Source organism: Cryptomeria japonica, chromosome 8 (genome assembly GCF_030272615.1).
Source record: "Cryptomeria japonica chromosome 8, Sugi_1.0, whole genome shotgun sequence".
In the NCBI taxonomy this organism is placed as follows: domain Eukaryota; kingdom Viridiplantae; phylum Streptophyta; class Pinopsida; order Cupressales; family Cupressaceae; genus Cryptomeria; species Cryptomeria japonica.
The window spans coordinates 159,163,777-159,184,625 of record NC_081412.1 but is presented as its reverse complement, the minus strand read 5'-3'; the positions used below and the strand labels follow the sequence as shown (position 1 = coordinate 159,184,625).

Below are 20,849 nucleotides of genomic sequence, written 5' to 3'. Positions count from 1 at the left end.
GAAACCATTAGAGCTTATACATACGAATCTCCGTGGTCCAACCAAAACAAGAAGCATGCAAGGAGAAAGATATTTTATGTTATTAATTGATGATTACTCTAGAATGACTTGGGTCACATTTTTAAAGGAAAAATCTAAAGCTCTTGACAATTTTAAGGCATTCAAAGCCTTAGTGGATAATGAGTTAGGCTTGAAAATCAAATGTCTTGGAAGAGACAAAGGAGGAGAATTTTCTTCCAATATATTTCGAAGACTTCTATGAGAAGCATGGGATAAGAAGACAGTTGCCATTTGCAAGAAATCTGCAACAAAATAAAGTTGTGGAAATAAAGAATAGAACAATCAAAGAAATGGCTAGAGCCATGTTAAATGAGTCAAAGTTATCTCACACCTTTTGGAGAGATGCAGTTCATACGATAGTTTACATTTTGAATCATGCACAAAACTAAGTAAACAATAACAAAACAACATATGAGTTATGGAAAGGAAGGCCTGCAATAGTGAAGTATTTCAAAGTGTTTGGAGGCACATGTTACATAAGGAGAGATGAAAAAGATCTAAGGAAGTTTGATTCGAGAGCTGGTGAAGGAATATTCCTAAGCTACTCTACAAGAAGTAAAGTGTACAGATGCTACAATAAGAGGCCACACGAGGTCATTGAAAGTGCAAATTTGAAAGTAGATGAAGGAAAATACTATAAAGAAGTGCAAGAAAATGTTCCTCAAAATGAGGAAGTTCTCAAATAAGAGGAAACAGAGGTAGAAACTAAGAAAGAGATAGTTGGGCAAGGGAACCCGAAGAAACCATCATGAGCACCACCCAAGACTCCATCCAGATTTGTCCAAAAGAATCATTCGAAAGATTTAATTATTGGGGACAAAGATACAAAAATTTATACTAAGAGGAGATTTACTAGCACATTAGAACATGCAAATTTGTGCTTGCTCTCCAAAATAGAACCAAAGGACTTTACAGGGGCGAGGGCAAGCATTGGATAAAGGCTATGGAAGAGGAACTGGATCAAATTGAGAAGAATGAAAATTGGGAACTTGTCCCAAGAGCTAAAATAAGAATGTGATCAGCACCAAGTGGGTTTACAAGAACAAGCTAAACGAGGATGGACAAATTGTGAAAAACAAGGCAAGATTAGTTTGCAAGGGGTATGCTCACATTGAAGGAATTGATTTCGAAGAAACTTTTGCCCTTGTTGCTCGTATGGAGGCGATAAGGATATTTTTAGCTCTTGCTAGCTTCAAGAATTTCAAGGTCTACCAAATGGATGTGAAGTTTTCTTTCGTTAATGGCAATCTAGAGGAAGAGGTTTACATGGAACAACCAAAAGTTTTCTTGTTGTCAAAAAACAAGGATTATGTGTGCAAATTAAAGAAAGTGCTTTATGGACTAAAACAAGCTCCTAGAGCATGGTTTGCAAGGGTGGATAAAAGCTATAACAACAAGGGTTCAGGAAGGAGATGTAGATAGCAACCTTCATGTCAAAATTGTTGGTGAAGACTAGTTGATAGTTGTTGTGTACATGGATGATATTATATTTAGCGGATTAATGATAATGTCTGTCAAGACTTTGCTAAGGAGACACAAAAAAGAATTTGAAATGTGTATGCTTGGTGATGGATTTTTATCTCGCAAACCAAGTATATCAAGGCTATGTTGAAGAAGTTTATAATAGAGGATTGTAATCCTATTAGCACACCCATGGTAACAGGATGTAAATTAAATAAGGATGACGAATCACCTGAGATAAATTATACACTCTATAGGTTGATGATTGGAAGCCTATTGTATGTGACAGCTTCAAGGCTTGACATTACATAGGTAGTTGTTATGGTAGCAAGGTTTCATGCCGTGCCTAAAGAAACTCATGTGCAAGTTATAAGATGGATATTCAAATATTTGAAAGGTACATTGGATTTTGGCCTATGGTATCCATGGGGTGAAGATTTCACCTTAACAACATATATAGATGCAGATTGGATCAGTAGTGTTGATGAAAGAAAGAGTACAAGTGGGGGTTCATTCTTTCTAGGAGATAATCTTGTCTCTTGGTTTAGTAATAAACAAGCATCGGTTTCTTTATCTACAATAGAGGCCGAATATATTGCAGCAATAGCTTGTTGCACACAGGTTCTTTGGGTGAAACAAACTTTGAAGAATATTAAGGTTAAGTATGAGCATCCCATCTCATATTTTGTGGCAATACAATTGCAATCAAGATCTCAAAGAATCTAGTCATGCAAAGCATATTTCCATTAAGTATCACTTTTTAAGGGAATAGGTGGTTGATCACCAAATAAAGTTGGAATATATTTCTACAAAGGAACAAATTGCAGACATCTCCACAAAGCCTCTTCCAAGAGAGACTTTTGAGTATCTAACGGAGAAATTGGGGTGATATCAGTCTCATCTAGTCACTAAGTTATTCAGAAGGACCATGTGTTCAGGGTAGCTATTCCCTATCTTATTTTTTGACCTCGGAAAGCCTTTGCTATTGATGTCAAATGGGGAGGAGTAAAGTAAGGGGGAGCATTAAGTTAGGGGGAGAAGTATGTTTATTTGCATTTAAGATTTTTTCTTTGTAGGGTTGCCATTAATGGCAAAGGGGGAGATTGTTGGAAATTGTTGTCATTGATGTCAAAGGCATTCAAAGAGCAAGATTGAAGGTTAGTGAAAGATCCCAAATGGATCCTTTTGCTGTTGCTGCTGTAAATTCTTAATTAAACATACTATATTTTTTGTAATTTTCCGGTGATCTTATAGAATAGACAGAAGTTGCAGAAAGGGATTGTTTCTTTTTGGGTTTTGATGTTATAAGTAAAGTAATTGATAAATAGCAACAACTGTGAAATAAAATAGTAAACAATGTTCATATGTAAGAACACTTGAGCAATCTGAAAATACTGCAAATCATACCAGGCAAAGAACCTAGTTTTGTATTCAACAAGAATCCATACTTTTATTTGGAGTTGTTCTCAATCTCGATTGATGCCAGATGGAGGAATATTACTGGCAACGAACAAGGAAGACCAAATAAGCTGATTACAACCCTTCAAGCCAACATACAAACAAGGCGTGGTTGCAAAGGAGGCGTGGAAGCTGTTGCAAATCATGTGCCAGCTGAAATAGACCAGCCGCCCTGTTGAAACCCCCAATATGCACGCTGAATCTTCAGGACAAGAAGATGTGTCTTCTACCTCTGACAATCTTTGTGCAATCCTGGATAAATCCACTGTCAACTCCTGCTGAGGGCTACGTCCCAGCAAGCTCAGACCTAGGGTTTGCGTCCCAGACCAAAATCACTCTTCTAGAGCAATTCCCAAATTCGCAAGTTTCAAAATGATCAAAGATGCTATCAATTAGGTTTTCATCTCTTTATAACTCCTTTCCCTTTGCAAATTGAACCCTAAAGAATAATAAAGCTTGTGCTTTATAATTAAAGTGACACTTTCCCAATTATGGCGTCAAACTATAGAAAAATATCACTTTATTGCGAATAAATAGCTTCAAGCATCCAAAAAGACTCCGGGAGGTGAGAATCATGTAGCAAAGTTCAAGACCTTTCCAACGAGCTATAACACATAGGCATATCAAACCAGATGAAGCCAAAAACCCCTTATTACTCCGAAATGGCTATATACGTAGCTTTATTTTAATTTATTTAATCGCTAACTTAGGAAATATTTAAATATATTAAAAGATTTCCATAGATCCAATAGTAGCCCAAAATAACCAACCAAACATGAATCTGACTTTGTCACCTATCCGTGACTGATACTGGACAAGATGGGCCAATTGGCAGTCCCATCCCTAAAAACTAGGGTTGCTCCTAGAAACTAGGAAACACACCCAATCTTCCTGAAACTGAAACCATGGTATGCTCTCGTGGAACCTCAAATATGGAAACTGCCACAACCTCCTAGAAAGTAGGGAATCGCCCTAAAAAGTAGGAACCTCTCTCCAAACACTTGTAACTGCTCAAAAGGATCCTGCTCTACTCCTTGGTCCCCTAGGTGGTCATTTAGTCAACTGCTAGTTCTCCCTAAAAAATAGGAGACCTCCCTAAAATGTAGGAACTATCATTTGAAGGTCCAAAACGGCTCACAGAGCCCCTGCAAAGCTCCGTGACCCTCAAAATGAGTCCCCTAACCATGCCATTGACCTACGGGAACTCGAATGGTAGGTCAACCCCTGCTCATCTCATGTCCGGGAGATGCTGATATGCCTATATCCTGGGCCTCCTCATGGGGACTCTCCACCAACTCCTCCTGTCGAGGACTCTGTACCACCTACTCCTGACGGGGACTCATCGCTGGCTCCGTCGTGGGTGGAGGGTCTTGCTCCACTACTCTGATGTCCTTCGTCGAACTGTCACCTACCAAATCTACTACCTCATGAGGGCCTGGCAACTCTCGACGTGGGGAAAGAAGGGCTGCTCCCACTGGTGCTACCGGTGCCAATTGGAACTGGCTCAACCATGCACTCATCTCAGCCTGGGATGGGGTGCCACTCTGCACATCTGCTCTACCCGCGGTGCCAACCCTACCGCTGTGATTGCTGCGGCTCCCTCCATCTCCCCACTTGGTATGGCGTCCTCTATCAGAGTCCCTCCATCAACATCTCCAATAGCTAATACTCCCACCAATGTCATGCTCATGCCTGGAGGGGTCATGTTTACAGGTGCTCTCAATCACCCAAAACTTGGTACTGGCACAAAAGTTGTCGTGGCACCAAGAGGTGGCATGGGTTGGATGAACTCACTCTTCCCAGATGAGAGTGGAGGTGTGAACAAGATGATTGAGGTGGGTTTGACAACAACTGTCTCAACAAGAGGGATGGAGGACGCGATATCTCTCTCCTTTGTAAGCTCTCCCCCTCTGCCAACCATCCAGAGACTCCCCCTGCTGGCGTGGGATGAATTAGTGGATGGTGCCTTCGTACTCTCTTCGCCATCCTACCCATTCGTGTCGGCGTCGGACTCTGATTCTGAAACCACCACCTGCCGCTTCCTCTTCTTCCCCATCTGCTTTTCACCTCCTGGCCCTAGGATATCCAAATGGGTCCAATAAAAATAAGGTGGCTGGTCAGGAGCCACCCGACCTCTCAGTACTAGAAGATCCTGGGTCCTTGGTGGTATCTGCTGGCGCACCGCATCAAGAAATAATCCTATGGCATGGTGGGGCTTGTATAATGTGCGATGCTGCATCCTCATAAACTTGTCCATCTGGTTCGCCAAGGGGGATGCTCAGTCATACACCACCCCATTCCTTAGTCCATTCATGAGGACAACCTGGGCAATGGCGATGTTGGATACCCTACTTGCCCCTGTGAGACGACTCTTCAATACATCCAATAGGCATTTCCACTCCCCTTCGCGTAGAAAAGTCTTCTTCAGTCCTCTGCCCTTGCGTGCATGCTTCAAGCTATCCTATTCCCTCTGCGTGAGATCGCTGTGACACATTAACTTCAAGAGCGTCTCTTTGAAGTCGGCAGTAGGTTTCTGATTCTTGTCAATTTTCTTTCCTTGAGACCTTGGAATGCCAAAAACTCTCGTAAATTCCTTTGCTGCAAATGAAACCACAATCTTGTGATGTTCATAATCGAACACTGATTGTCACTGATGCCTATCATAGGCGTGGATCATGCTTTTGAGCACTACCTCAAAATTCTTAATACAAAAGATGGACATCTGGATGCCCAATGCACCTATGCATGTTTCAACTGCTTCTTGATGGTATTTGTGGGGCATCTTGAACCACCACTTCCTACAATCAGCCCCATTCAAGCCCTCAAACGTGACTGTCTCAAATGTTAATTCGTCTTTTGCTGCCATCTATACCTGCACTTTCGATCTATTTTTATGTGCCTTACTCTTGTTGCTGTCTTCCATGCCGCCCCTTACTTTGATACCTGAAGGCAGAATCCGAATAGCTTTCTTGTTGGCAGAGGGTGACGACACTATAGCAGGTAATTGCCGCAATTGTCTTTTCCAATTCTTTCCTCTGCTGGGGTCCATTAATGATTTCCCTTTTGTCTCTTGTCGCTTTAAATATATTAGAAAAATAGGGTTAGGGAAACAATTTCAGCATGTGCTTACCCCCTCAATGCGTGCTTTTATAATTCTGTGACCACAACCTCCCCGCGTCACTTCCGTATGGGTGCTGCCAATTTAACCCTTTCGTTCGACCATTAATATATTGTACGGTTTTTATGTTTCTCTCCGCTGTACTAAAATCTATGTTTGTCTCGTTGTACGCTGTATGATATTTGTTTTCTTGCCTTGTTTCTTTGCCACTGTACATCGTACGGTGACTATATGTTGTACGGTAGTCTTTTTCCCTCCATTGTACGGTGATTTCCTTTGTTACTTGGCAATTCGTTTCTCCTCTTGCTGTACGATGTGTAGATATAGTATATACTGTGCGAGGCTTTTTTTCCCTTTATCCACTGTACGGTAAGAATACACCGTATGGTTATTTTTATTTTCTTTCCCCGCTTTTCGCCGTACCGTGATTCGTTTTTTCAATTTTTTTTTTATTTCTTAACTTTTTTTTTAGAAAAACAACTTTACCTAAATATGTCCACTAGAAGATTTTGGGTCGGTCTGCTGCCCATGATATGGCTTTAATTTAGAACCATTCACAGCCTTCGCCACTTCTCGACCATCTAAGGTCTATAACTTGATTAACCCGTTTTCAGCCACCTCTATGGCCCTAACCATTTTACTTTGAATTTGCCGGGTTTAATCTCATTGCGCCCATTGTACTTCAGCACCAATTGTCCCAGAGTGAGCCTCATCCGCTTTAAGTGTTTGTCATGCCACATCTTCTTGCATTGTTGGGCTGCCTTGGTGGCCCATTGAGCCATCATCCTTTTCTCGTCCAATTTGTTCGAGGTATATAAACTCCCTCTTAGGCTCTCCATATCCCCAAGTCTATTATCAATAGCAATGCGAAGGCTTGGCACCATGAACTCGGCTGGTACAACAACTTCCTGCTCGTACATGAGTTGAAACGACATCTAACCTGTTGTCACCTTGTAGGTCGTGCAGTAGGCCCACAAAAGAGAGGGTAACTTTTCTTCCCAGTCTTCTCCCTCAACACCACACGACTTATAGATTACTCCCACTATAATCTTGTTGGTAGCCTCGGCTTGGCCATTGGCTTGTGGGTAATAAGGGTTGAACGAGTGAAATTTTTTGAATTCAGTCGTGAGTAGTTTGATGATGTGATTCACAAAGTGTCCACCCCTGTCACTGGTCAACTGAATGGGGATGTCGTATCGTGTGATTATTTGTTCATAAATGAACTTTGCAGTACTCAAGGCCGAGTTGTCAGGTAAGGCTCGTGCTTCTACCCATTTAGTTAAATACTCTGTGGCTACCACAATGTAGCGGCACCTCCTGGTTCGACTGGCCTTGAGTGGCCCAATAAAATCCAGCCCCTAGCGCTCGAATAACTCTTGAGCATGCAAGGGGTTAAGGGGCATGAAATCCCTTTTCAATGGCTTTCCCGACTTTTTGACATGTGTCGCAACCCACTACCCATTCTCGGGCGTCATTATACAGCATGGGCCACCATAGACCTGCAAGTAGCACCTTTCGTGCAGTAGTGTTTGGTCCCATACGACCTCCCGTGGGGCCCTCATGTGCCTCCCTTAGAATGCTAGGCACCTCTTCCTCCTTCACACACCGACACGACACCTGGTTGGGCCCCATTTTGTACAGTAATCCATTAATTAACAGGAATGTACGGCTTATTAACACGAGTTTCCTCCGTTCTCTAGGTGGCAAACCTTACGGAAACACGGAGGTGGAGAGATATTCCCCGATAGCTATATACCATGATGGCAGTACTGCGATCTTGAACAGGTGTGCATCCGGAAATTCATCATTAACCCCCTCTAGCAGCTCCCCCGACCTTATCCTTGATAGCTGATCAGCTATCACATGGCTCTTTCTGGGTCACACAATGATATTGAATGTAAACTCCTGCAACAGGATCAACCATTTGCTGATCCTTCCTTGAATAATTGGTTTATTGGCTAGATACATAAGTGCCTGGTGGTCCATGTAAAACGTAAATGGCGTCACTAGAAGGTAATGTCTGAATTTCTCCACAGTATAGACCATTCCTAGGGCCTCTCGCTCTGTTGTGCTGTAATTCTTTTCAGCCTTAGACAATAATCTACTCGCAAAAGAGATTGGATGGTCCAGTCCATGGTCACCCACTTGAGCTAATGTGGCACCAATTGCAAAATTGGAGGCATCCACATGGACATGAAACTCCTTGTCCCAATTGGGGTATTATGCAAGGATAGGGGCCGCCACCAACTTGGTCTTCAACTCTTCAAAAGCTTTGCCTTCCGAGGTCCCCCACGTGTACGGCTCACCCTTTCGAGTTAGTTTATCAAAGGGGTAGGATATCTGAGCAAAATTCTTTATAAACGTTCTATCGTAACCAATGTGACCCAAGAAAGATTTTACCACTGTGACATCTATGGGTGACTCCATCTGCATGATCACTCGGACCTTATCGGGGTCTGTCTTCAACCCCGCTTTACAAACAATGTGCCCTAGCAGTTTGCCTTGCGGCACCATAAATTTGCACTTCTTAGGGTTCAGTGCCAATCTTGCCCTCCGGCATCTCTCCATGCATTCCCTTAGGGCTACCAGATGTGTGTCCTGCCCATTGTAAATTGACCAATCGTCGAGGAAAGCTTTGAAGTTTCCCACAGACATCTTGTCAAAGATGTACAGGATGATCCTTTGAAAAGTTTCCAACACATTGCATAGACCGAATGGCATTCGGTTGTATGCATACACACTGTCTTCCACCACGAAGGTGGTCTTGAGCTTGTCCTCCTCGGTGATGGAAATTTGGTTATAACCAGAAAATCCATCCATGAAAGAATACATCTCGTGATTGGCTACCTCTTCCAATATGCTATCCGTGAAAGGTATGGGAAAAGGATCCTTGATAGCGACTGCATTCAGGCACCGAAAATCGACACAGATCCGGATTTGATTGGCCTCTTTCTTTAAGGAAATGACAATAGGAGACACCCATTCGCTGGTCTGGACCCGATAGATGATGCCAGCTTCCAACATCTTCTCTATTTCCTCATTGACCCTTGTGGCATAGTTTCTATTCATTCGATACGACCTCTTTCGCATCGACTGGGCTCCAGGTACCAGTTGAATGCGATGTACACACATCTCGGGGGGCACTCCTTTCAAATCTTTATATGTCCAGGCGAAAACATCCTTATACTCCAAGAAGATTTTGAAAGCTGTTGACTTCAACATAGGATCCCAATCGTCCCCCACCAATATGTTTTTTGGGTCTTCCTGCTTTTCAAGGTTGGTCACCTTCAACTTGGACTCCTCATACTTAATAGGTTTGTCTTTCTCAAACTGATGTGCGGGAGCTTCATCCACTCGGGCCTCCCCTTCTCTGTATTCTTTGTACTCTGGTGGGAACACATCTTTCTCATCCGACTCTTCTATCTGGAGCATGTTGCATTGGAACAGCTCATAGTCCTCCATCTGCCAGTGGAAGAGTCCATTTAATGAGCACATGTCGTCCTCTAAGCAACCCTCGAGTTCCAACACTCCTTCACTATTTGGTTCCATCGGCTCCTTCCCTTCATCCACACCCATCGTCTCTTTCTTTGATTCAAACTCCGAGGAACAGGCCAACTCCTCGCTTACCATTTGTGTGCGTAGATCAATGACATACTTCCGCTCACCTTTCTCCATGGATAGGGTGTTCCTCTTCCAATTGTGATTTACCTTTACTGTCACCAGCCACCCTCGCCCTAAAATGGCGTCATAGCCCTTCTTCTTAATAGGGATCACCACAAAATCTAGTAAGAAGGGTTGTCTGCCAATGGTCACTTGTTGGGCCATCAGGGTGCCGAGTGGCTTAATACCATGTTGGTCTGTTCCCACCAAATTGAATGTGGGTGGCCATAGTGTCGGCTTCCCTAACTTCTTCCATGTTTCCTCCGGCAACACGTTTACTCCGGATCCTCCGTCCACGATGGTATCCGTAAGGATGGTCCCAAGGATGCCCATCTCTACCACCGTGGGGTGTTGACCACTATTGACGACCAACAACATTGGGTCAGCCAAAGAGCTGACTGGAACTTCCAGTTGGTTTTAAGGTGTGTAGGAAAATGTGTGGGCTGTGTTTTGCACAGAGCTCAGGATGGCAGTCCTCAGTTGTGGCATTGTTTCGAGAAGGTCCTACACCTTTATTAGTACCTCCATTTGCAAGATTTGCCGCATAATATTTTTCTCCGCCTCCCTATGGGATGAGGTGCTCGCCACCTCCGTTGTTACCCGTCATTTTGTCATCATGCCTCGTTCAATCTCATCCTTTGCCTCTAGTGCTCTTTCTTTTTCTATACGAGGGTTCGGGTAGGTGGCCTTCTTTGCTTGTGCCCGGGTGAGTGCCAACACCTCCTTTTCCTCACCAGGTTTCTCAATATTTAATAGATTCACTTCGGGCATGGGGCAATTTGTGTCATTGTGGTCGCTAGGACCACACCATCTGCAAAAGTTCTGAGGGGTTTCAGTCTTTTGGCAATCCTGCGCAAAATGCCTCGACTGGTTGCAGGCCCGACATTGAATCATTGGCCGTCCTTTAGCGTCGTATTGCATTCAACCTTGATTATTGTTGCCTCTTCCCCCCCTTCGGTTACCTCTATAATTGCCGGATGATGCCATGGTGTTGGCTTGGGGTTGGGATGTGCCCGCGGTAGCGGATGGTGAGGGTTGCTCTTGGGTGAAGAGCACCTAATTCCCTCGTGTCTTCATATTGTACGGACACTCTTTGGTGGAGTGTCTTTACATTTGGCAAATTTCACAGAAGGCCTTTTTAGGACAGGTGCCTTTTGTATGACCTTCCTCCTTACACTTTGTGCACCACACTTCCTCATTCTTGCTGGTGCTTCCCTTCATACTTTTAAATTCCTTCATCAAGCGGTGCATGTCCTTCTGGAGGGCTTGCACCTTCTTGCTGGATCCCTCATCACTGCTACTTCCATTCGAGGATTCCTTGTCACCAAAGGACTTGTCTTTCTTCTTACTAGATGTCTTGCCTTCACTTTCCAAGTCCATGGCGAGGTTATAGGCATCTTCATAGGATGTGGGTGGTACAATTTTTATTTTCTTCTTGAGGGACGATTTCAAACCCTCCACGAACCACCTTTTCTTTAATCCATCCCCCGGTTGGTTGTTCATCTTTCCCAGCAGTTCCTTCAGTCGCCGACTATATGCTCTAACTGTCTTGTGTTTTCCTTGCTTCGTACTCAGGATTTCCGCGACAATTTCATTGTCCTCCCTAAGGAGTTGAAACTCCATCTCGAAGGCTTTATGTAATTCGTCCCAAGTTCCTATCTTTGTTTTATCGGTATCGGAGTACCAGTCGATGGCTACCCCTCGTAGGGTGGCGGGGAACTGCACCACCCATTCAGCCTTGTCGGTCACTCCATTGGCCGATCAGATCGTTTCACATGTACGACAATGCCGTACATGGTCTTCCTTCCCATCTCCAGTGAATTTAGGCAACTTCTGCCTATTTGCCATTATGCTCCTTGGCTGAGGCCCAGTCTGCCCTCCAAAACTTGACCCTCTAGGACCTCCTCCAGACACTTGTCTTCCAGAAGGTACTCCGTCGAGATTTGGTACGTTGGGTTCCACCAGGTTACTCTAACTACCAGGGTGTGATGAGCCTGAACTGAATAGATTGCTTCTACTACAGTGCCCTTGTGTCCTCTTGACACCTTCGGTCGCATTGGTATCCTCTGCCTCTCTATTCTTGGTCTCAGTGTCCTCTTCTCTCCTGGTCTCAACACCTCTAAATGGCGTGTACGGCTCTACCGTACTCCCTTCACCAATCTCTTCCAACGTGAGGGAAAGGTCCTGTTGTCATTTTATGACACCCTTAGTCCATTAGTAAGAACTGATCAAAGATACGTTCCATGGACCAGCACTGCCCTAGTTGATCAAGGAGAAAGCAAAAGAATCATGAAGTGTGAGGTGTTGCCTTGTTTGGAGGAAGTTCCTCCCTTGGCCTTTTCTTCCTTTCTTTCTTTGAAACTCCAAAACCCCGAGGTTTCGAAGTTCCTTCTCTTTGCCTTCTCTTGTTTTCCTAATTTGGAACTCCGGAACCTCGAGGTTCCGAAGTTCCCTCTTCGTTTTCTTCCCTTCCCCGAAACTCTGGAACCTCGAGGTTCCGAAGTTCCTTCCCTTTGCTACCTCTCCTTTCTTTTCCTGAAACTCCGGAAACTCGAGTTTTCGAAGTTCCTCCCTTTTTTTCCCCTTCTCTTCCGTTCCTCAGAACTTTGGAACCCTGAGGTTCCGAAGTTCCTTTCTCTTCTTCTTGCCTTGTTCGGAACTTTGGAACCTCGAGGCTTCAAAGTTCCTTTCCCTTGCTTTCTTCGAAACTCCGAAACCTTGAGGTTTTGAAGTTCCCTCCTAGCCTTTCTTCCTTTCTCTGGAATTTCGGAACCCCGAGGTTTCGAAGTTCTCTTCCTTTGCTTCCCTTCTTCCTTCCTGGAACTCCGAACCCCGAGGTTCCGAGGTTCCTTCCTTAGCCCTTTTTTCAGTTCCCCGGAACTTCGGAACCTTCTGAAGTGCCCCGCTGCTCTCTTTTCTCCTTCTTGGAACTTCGAGGTTCCGAGGTTCTTTCCTTGTCTTCCCCACTTCGGGAACCTGAGTTTCCGAAGTCCTCGGACTTCTTTCCGGCTGGCAACACTTCCGGATGCGGTGATCAACACTCAAAGCTTTAAATGCTCCGACGACTTTTGTGACCTGTGCACTTTCTTTTATGGAGCTATAGTGGTGCATTTAATGTTTTTGGCAGGATTTCCATCAAGAGAGGTACGGGGCCATGCTTGTTGTGGTGACTTATGTCATGTTTGCATGCTCAAACTTTGGAAGGTCAGTCAATCCACCCTTCTCAGGGTTGCCTTTTCAGAGTATGGCAAGGTTGCTTGCATGTATAGAAGTCAAGTGCATGCACTTCCCTGCACTCCCAGACTGACATACAGGGGTCATGATCACTCTTGTAACCATTTTTCTATATAAAGGCTGTTAAGGTTCATTGTAAAGGGTTCTCTCCCTACAGGCTTGAGCTATTCTATGCTCTTTCACTTCTCTTATTTATCTTGCATTTATGCAACTGTAAGTTTGGCCATTGGCCTTATAATGAATTGAAATCTCCATTCTTGCCTTCCTTCAAATTTATGTATGTTGTGTATGTTTCCTTACCTTCATCATAGGTGTATGTTTTGTGGCTCTTCTCTCATTTATGTTGTGTTAACTTATTTCTGAGTGTGACCTGTGGGAAACCTTCTCCCCTCTTGGCATTCTGCGAATTCTAACCTCCATACATGCATTGGGGTCACTCATACAACTGGAGTTTGTGCATCTCTTGGGTTTTTCAGTTGATTCTTTGTGTCATTTTGGGTAGGGAGAGGAACAATCTCTTCTTGGTGCATCACCTCCTTTTATTTCAAGCAATTCTCTCTTCCCTTTACCTCTGCAAGTTGTTAGGATAGGCTTAGGAGTAAGTTTTGAAGTGTTGAGCTGGTTCAACACCTGCACCTGGATTGAGAAGGAAGCCAGCCTTCTCCGGAGATTCAACCCCCTTGCGCAAGGTCCCACACTTCGAGGTTGTTTCCATGTTTCATAAGGTTGTTGAGTTGATAGCTCAGCAAGGGTGCAAGCTTTTGTGATAACAGGTCCCCCAACCGCTTTCTAGTGGTTTCTATTAACACCGAAACTTGGCCTTCGTCACTCGAGCCATCATTGCCATTCCTGCTTCCTTCTTCAACAGGTTTCTTCAGCTGTCTTCGACGTTTGGCTTGTTGCTCCAAGCTTAGTGCGCTCGTTGCTGCTTCGTGTCCATCTTCTTCTTGTCCCTTTGGGACACGGTTTTTGTCCTTATTGAGCGTCATGGGCATCAATTCCTTCCTTCCATGGGATTGAAGGTTGGCTTGCGACTTTCGTCACGTTCTTCCTCCTCGCACCTGCTCCTCTCTTCGAACTGCTATAAGATTTGTTGCCGCCAGTTGTCACGGTATGTTTCCTCTCGACGGTTTTGAAGGGCAAGGAAAGCTTGTGCCAATAGGCTGGGTAGGTTATTCATCAACTGGTTCACCGCCGGACTTATGCCAAGGGCACTCCACACAACGCTCTCAGGGACGTCTTCTCGTGCTGCTTCCCTTCGTACGTGAGTTTCAATGGACGCTTGTAGTATGCACCTTAAGTCTACCGTCAATGCTCTTTCCCCTTCAAACTATTCTCCGGGTTCGTCTTCCTCAAGGCTACTCCTCCCTTCATTCAATGGTTGGCCCATTATCGTTGTGCCATGTAGTATATTGCTGTCATTCCTAGGTTTAATCTAGCAACAACGCTAGATGTTTGCCCTCTGGGCGGATAGTTTAATGCATCCAGACATAATACATAACACAGGACAATAATGCCATAGATTCAAATAAGCACAGTCACAATATTAAGTTGCACAATGAACATCAATTGCTAGCCAACATAAAAGATACTATTCCATTCATAATCGTACTTATGGCAAGTTACATCACATGGTATATAAAGGTATCGAGGGGGTGCGAGGGACAACCGTCGCACCTGTAACTACCTACCCTCGGTTACATCACTAAACAAAGTACTTCCTAATTGCTTAATTACTTTTTATTCCTGACATACAATATGCTACCAACAAGGGTCATTTTTTGAATGTTACCTGATTTTGTATTTGCTTAATTCCTTTTTTCTTTCTAAAAACCTAGGGAAGCATTTTTTTTTTGAGTTTCCTTAGACATGCAATGTTTGGCATTTTTCTATTAGGAGGGTATTTCTTAAAATTATATCTCTGATCTTTGTTAATTTAATGTTGTATGTTTTGGGTAGTGTAATGCCCGGCCAGGAACCCTAAAGGAAAACAACACAACTAGGCAACAAAAGGGTGAAATAATTTTTTTTTTTTGTTAAAGACTAAGTGCACTAACTAAAACCATTGCATGTTTAACAACACAGCGAAAACCTATCATATGTTTTCCTAAGGGTAACCAACGAAGATTAATTTCGTAGATTATATTCACACCACAGTTAATCCATTTAATTAGATAAATTGAATACTTAAGTTTAAAACTACACATACATCCAAATTTCATAATAAAGAAATAAAAGTATTCCAATGCATCCAATTTCCATAAACCATTTGAACATAAGATCAAAACAATAACATTCATTTCACTGATATAATAATATTACAATATCCATAAATACATGGCTTCCAATAATACCACTGATTACAAAGGTACAATATCAAGGTTACATAAAAGTCTGATACAATGACCACAAGGTCTCAAGTGAACAATGATCTTGAACAAGAGCTGGTACATAAACCACGAACCAAGAAACACCAGAGAAGCCTTTCCTCGCCTGAAGACACAATCCAGATCATCCGATGGGAAGTGGCACTACCACCCGACCATGTGATCTCAAAATGGAACCACCCCACCGTGCTAGGAGATAGTAGAAAACCCTCAAGCAAGCAAAGTAAGAAGACAAGTACGAAAGGACTACAAGACTCTGCAAACATCCATGTGACTCAACTCACAAAACACTAGTGACTCTAAGAAGAGAGTGTCGTCGCATAGCTTGATGGTTACCATGGTACAACCTCCATAGGTCCCGGCCCCCATTCTCGGGTTTCTCCTAGTAACCTCTCCCGAGCCTTCGGTTCCAACTAAGTCTCATGCGGACCCTACCAATCCTTTCGTGAAGACAAGGTGGTAAGTTTGCCATTCCAGGCCTTCTCGTAACATTATGAGCCCTGTACTAGCACTCACCTATGCACGAGGTACATTTATCTTAATTAATATTTAATCTACCCACCCCCTAATCAATTATTAGGTTATCACTTTTTAACTAACTTTCGACGGGTTATCTTGTCATCCACTTCGGGCACGGCCCCCGCTCGAAAGCCACTCTCTCTCCTAGGACACTAACAGGAAATGTTTCTCTCTACGAGAACTCTATGGCGAAACAGACAACCATAAACAATCTTGACAAGCACAGGTGAAGGATACACAAATACCAACCTAAGATTGACCATTTGGACAAAAACACACAATGGCTCATATCAAATAGGTTATACAACAACACCTGGTCTAGGAGAAATAATAACATAGGACACAATGACAATTCAACCAAAATACCAATGAAATTTAAGCTTGACTGAAAACACCATTTACACAAGATCCTAATACAAGCAGTCTTTTCTTAAAACAGCCAAAGCATAAATTATTTGCGAATAAAGATTTTTCCAATAATAAGAAAATACCACTATTTAAAAAAACATCCTTCTTATCATTTGTCCAAAAAGATTTAAAATAAAAATAATTCTCCTAATGTATTTTCAACATTTTTATAAAAATTATAAGCTCTATTCCTGAAACATTCCAAACTGTAATTAAATAATATTTAAAATACATTTAAAATATTATAATAACTACCATAAGAAAAACATATCTAATATATAAATATATATATAAACACATATATGAATACACATATATCTATTTATATACATATATACATAATAAATTTTATTTATCCAACCCCTAGGTACGAAACCCGAAACAGACATACCGTAGTACGCACAGGGGTTGTAAATTAATCCAATAGCACTGCTATCGTCGGCAGTACTGTGTACTACCGCCTGTAGCGGATGCTACCGTAGGTAGTATGCCCTACCCTTTATTTTTTTTAATTTATTTATTTTTAATGAAATTTTTCTAGTAATAATAAAAACCAATATTTTTCCAATAATTCCATTTTCACAGAATTTAAGTAAAATAATAAATTTTTTTTTTTTTTTTCCAATAATTCCATTTTCACAGAATTTAATCCTTCATATATATATATATATTTAAAATTTAATTAACCCAAATAAATTTAATGTGTAATTAAATTTATTTTCTTAAGGTAATTAAAACTATTTCTTAGGTAAATACCCTTTCTCACAAATCTTGCAATTTCCATGCATCCTAAAATCTTGACAAATTTTCTATAATAGTTTCTCTTAATTTTCTCAAAATTACATACTTCCCATAAATTAGAGATACACATCAGGCATGGATTTTAAAACAAAACTCGAATTCACCAGAAGAGGGTTTGTATTTAAAAATAACTTTACACTCACACATCAATCAAAGAAGAATAGAAATATTTACTAAAAACCCACAACTAAGAATTCATCCAACTTGGTATAGCTTTCCTAGAAGAAATCTGTAGAAGAGCCCTAATCCTTTTAATAACTTCCAATAAATTTCTTCACCTAAATTCTTGACCTGTTCCTGTGTAACTAAAAATAAAGACCTAACCCCTATTTAAACTAAAATTCTAGGTTCAATAGCTTTTTCACAAAAAACCTAAATTTAGAATAATAGTAATTTTTATTTTATTTTCTAAATTTATCACATGCAATAATTAAAAAACATTATTCTTTCTTTTCTTTTCTCATGCACATTAATTAATTTTCTAAATAAAGAATTAAAACAATATTTTAATTCTAATTAATCCTTTTATTCATTTATTTAATTATAACTTTAGAAAATAATAAATACAATTAATCTAATTTATTTTTAAAATAAAAATATATTTCTAATACCATGCAGCTTAATTTAATAATTTATTTAATTAACTAAATTTATAATCTCAATGTATAAACAATACAATAATGAGATAATTTCATAAACTTAATTAATTAATTAATTAAATCCACTAAAACACTCAAATTAAACAAATCTCGAGCAATTTCCCATACAAGATAAAATGACAAAAGACAAAGACCGAACTAACTGACAAGACGACCAACTGACGACACTCATACGAGTGCAACTGAGTAAAAATAGGGTCAACTACTATCTCCTCCACTTCCATCGGAAAATATAAGGCACGCTTAGACCTGTGAAGCCAGGTGGAGACGATACCCCGTACCTACCCGGTACTTGTACTTGCAATATCCTGCATCACCGAACCACACATGCATATATATACAATATAGAAAACACGGCATACACACCGATGAAGGAGAATCGCGACGTTCCCTGTCTCATTGAAATGAGTGAAGGAAAATCGTCCCCTTGCATCCAATACACTTGTAAACATACAACATATAATTACACATTGCATAGATAAAGTAAAATGTTAGTACATAGCAATAATCCATAAAATGCCATAAATCACAAATACTGAAATATTGCAAATAAATTATACATCTCATCTCCAAATAAAGCATAATGTCATAAAAATCCGAATAACATATCATGGTAATGTATCCACTGAAAAACAACCAATAATAAAATATGAGTCTAATGAGTTCAAACTAGTAGGGGTACTACAGGTAGTTTCCATCAGATTGACATTGGGTTTGTTGATGATATGCCCTTTTATCATGCAGGCACCTGCGATTGGTTGCCAATGGTTCTCTTGGTCTCCTGTGGATAGCATGACATACAAGGAGAAAGTTGCACCTTCAAGGACATTCGGCTTATACGAACAGGTTCTTTTCAGTTCTGCATCATACTTTCTGTTTATGTGTGATTTAAGTTGGCTTTGAAATCACTAGTTCACAAACACTTAAGCTCTATCATGATTTTCTTTAGGTTCACTTCTTAAAGGTGAATGTGGATCTCTCTTGTGAGACATTATTGCTGGAGCTGTTAATGTATTTAAATAGCAGATACATCAAATGTCATTCTACTTTCCATGACATGCTTATGCATAAGACATAGTTGGCAAACTCTGACTCAATAAGAACTCAGCAAAAGCTTGGCAAAATCTTGGCACATTAAAAAATATCTTAAATCTCTTTAAAAACACTTTTTTCTTTTGCAAAACTCAATGAGAAAATGTATCTAATGAGTCCATAAATGAGTACAAATGTGTTTTTATTAAATTTGAATAATATGAATACAAATTGAGTAAAAATTTGCATCATCATGCAAAATCTTGATACAATAGTTAGATTAGAACATCTTCCTCTTCCATAATCTAGTGAAAACTTGCAGAGAGGTTCTAATCTTTGCACTTTGTTGTGACTCCTTGCTCAACATAGACGGTTGTGCTTGTGATTTCGACTCAACCTCCATCCTACTAATAGATGGCAGTGGCTCCCCCTTTGGCTCATCAATTTCATCCAATGACAATCCAAAAGTTCCTTTTGTTGCAGCCACATCCTCGTTTGCAGTAAGCGATTGGGGCTGCTTATCCTGCCCTGTCCAATTGTAATAAGGATCAATGTTATCCAAATAATTGACCTTCTTTAATTTGTCCTCAACCTTTCTTATGCGAAGCTGAAAATTGTATTGTACAAAGACAAAGTCATTGAGGTGTTTTTCATTTTATTTATTCTGCTTCTTCACGTGGCCTTAAACAAATTCCAGTTGTGTTCATAGCAAGCTGTACTACAAGGTTGACACAAAATGTAGAGTGCTAATATTTGAAGATTTAGGGTATTTGCACCCCAATCTACCTGCTGTGCGTAATGCACACACAGCCCTTTCTTCGCAGGGGACCCCCGTGTCTAAAGTAAACTCACGAAAAGAGAAAGGAAGAGGCTATGAATGTCAGGACAAAGCAAGAAATCACATGTTTTCTCCTAAAAGCCTGAGTCTCCCAAGCCATCTCCGGTGTTGATATGATCCCAAAGTATAAGTTGCAATTTCCTCCATTTTGCTGATAAAATCTCAATAGCGCCCCAAGTTCGGCGAATGGAAGCAAAACGATGAATTAACCTCTACAAATCGCCTTGCAAAGCCGAAATAAACCTCGAATTCACATCCTCTCCCAAAGGTCTGAGTTTGGTCAGCAGAGAGGGCAAACAATGAAAATTGCAAGTCAAAAATGCCTTCAGAAAAATTGCACGTTTTCCTCTGCATGCCCGAAATTACTTGGAAAGGGGAAACAAAGCCCTAGTCGTTGCATCCCAAAGTCGAGACATGTAAAAATCGTTCCTTTCATGAGAAACAATCGAGTCATGTTGACAAAAATCGTGCATTTCAAGCTAGAAGCTCGAGTTTTAGGAGGCATTTTGTTTCTTAAGTCCAAGGTTGTTGAGAAAAGTCACGCATTTTTAATAAAATGCCCGAGTTTTGTGAGGGGCGTCTTACATAGAGTCGTCTTTTTTTAGTCAAATGGCCGAGTTTTGTGGCAAGTAGAAGGCGTCTGAAATGACACAATGAAAGCTCGCACATTTCTATAAAATGTTGAATTTGATTGCCAAATGGAAAAGCACCTAAAACAAAGCTCGGCATTTGCCCCAACTTTGCAAGTAAAAAAAATCACACAATACTTGCAAAATACTCGAGTTTTATATCTAAGGAGATAAAGTTCGACATTTTAATAACAAACCTTGAGTTTGATATCAAAAAGAGAAGGCACTTAAACTTCAAGAAAAATCGCCCAAAACATGTCAATTGGCCGAATTTCAAAAGGGGGCGTTTAAAATAAAACCCCACATGTTAAGTGAGATTCGCACACTAAGGCCAAGAAACCCGAAATTAAAAGAGAAAGCATTTAGAGCCAAACCAAAGTTCGCACATATTGATTGAAAAAGATGAGCTTTCTATCAAAGGGTTTGGCATCGTAAAACATAAACCAAAATCACACATTTTAGGGAAAAATGCTGAGTTTCCTACTAAAGGCATAAGGTACCTACCCAAAAGAAATCGCTCAATACTTCTGAAATAGCTGAGTTTTGTATCATGAAAAGGGCAAAATAAACTTAGGGGCGATTTTT

At 41.2% G+C, this 20,849-nt stretch overlaps 1 protein-coding gene across 5 annotated transcripts in view; it reads left to right on the top strand.

The window, feature by feature from the left end:
- The window catches only part of LOC131044817 (probable UDP-3-O-acyl-N-acetylglucosamine deacetylase 1, mitochondrial), a 129,704-nt gene that overhangs the window by 41,783 nt on the left and 67,072 nt on the right, over positions 1-20,849 (top strand). For 4 of the 5 annotated variants that reach the window (XM_057978254.2, XM_057978257.2, XM_057978256.2 and 1 more), the window contains exon 4: positions 18,510-18,611. The exons of the other annotated variant lie outside the window; for it this stretch is intronic. In XM_057978254.2, coding sequence (XP_057834237.2) covers positions 18,510-18,611 — 102 coding nt within the window. The remainder of the gene's footprint in view (positions 1-18,509; positions 18,612-20,849) is intronic. 5 annotated transcript variants of the gene reach the window in all.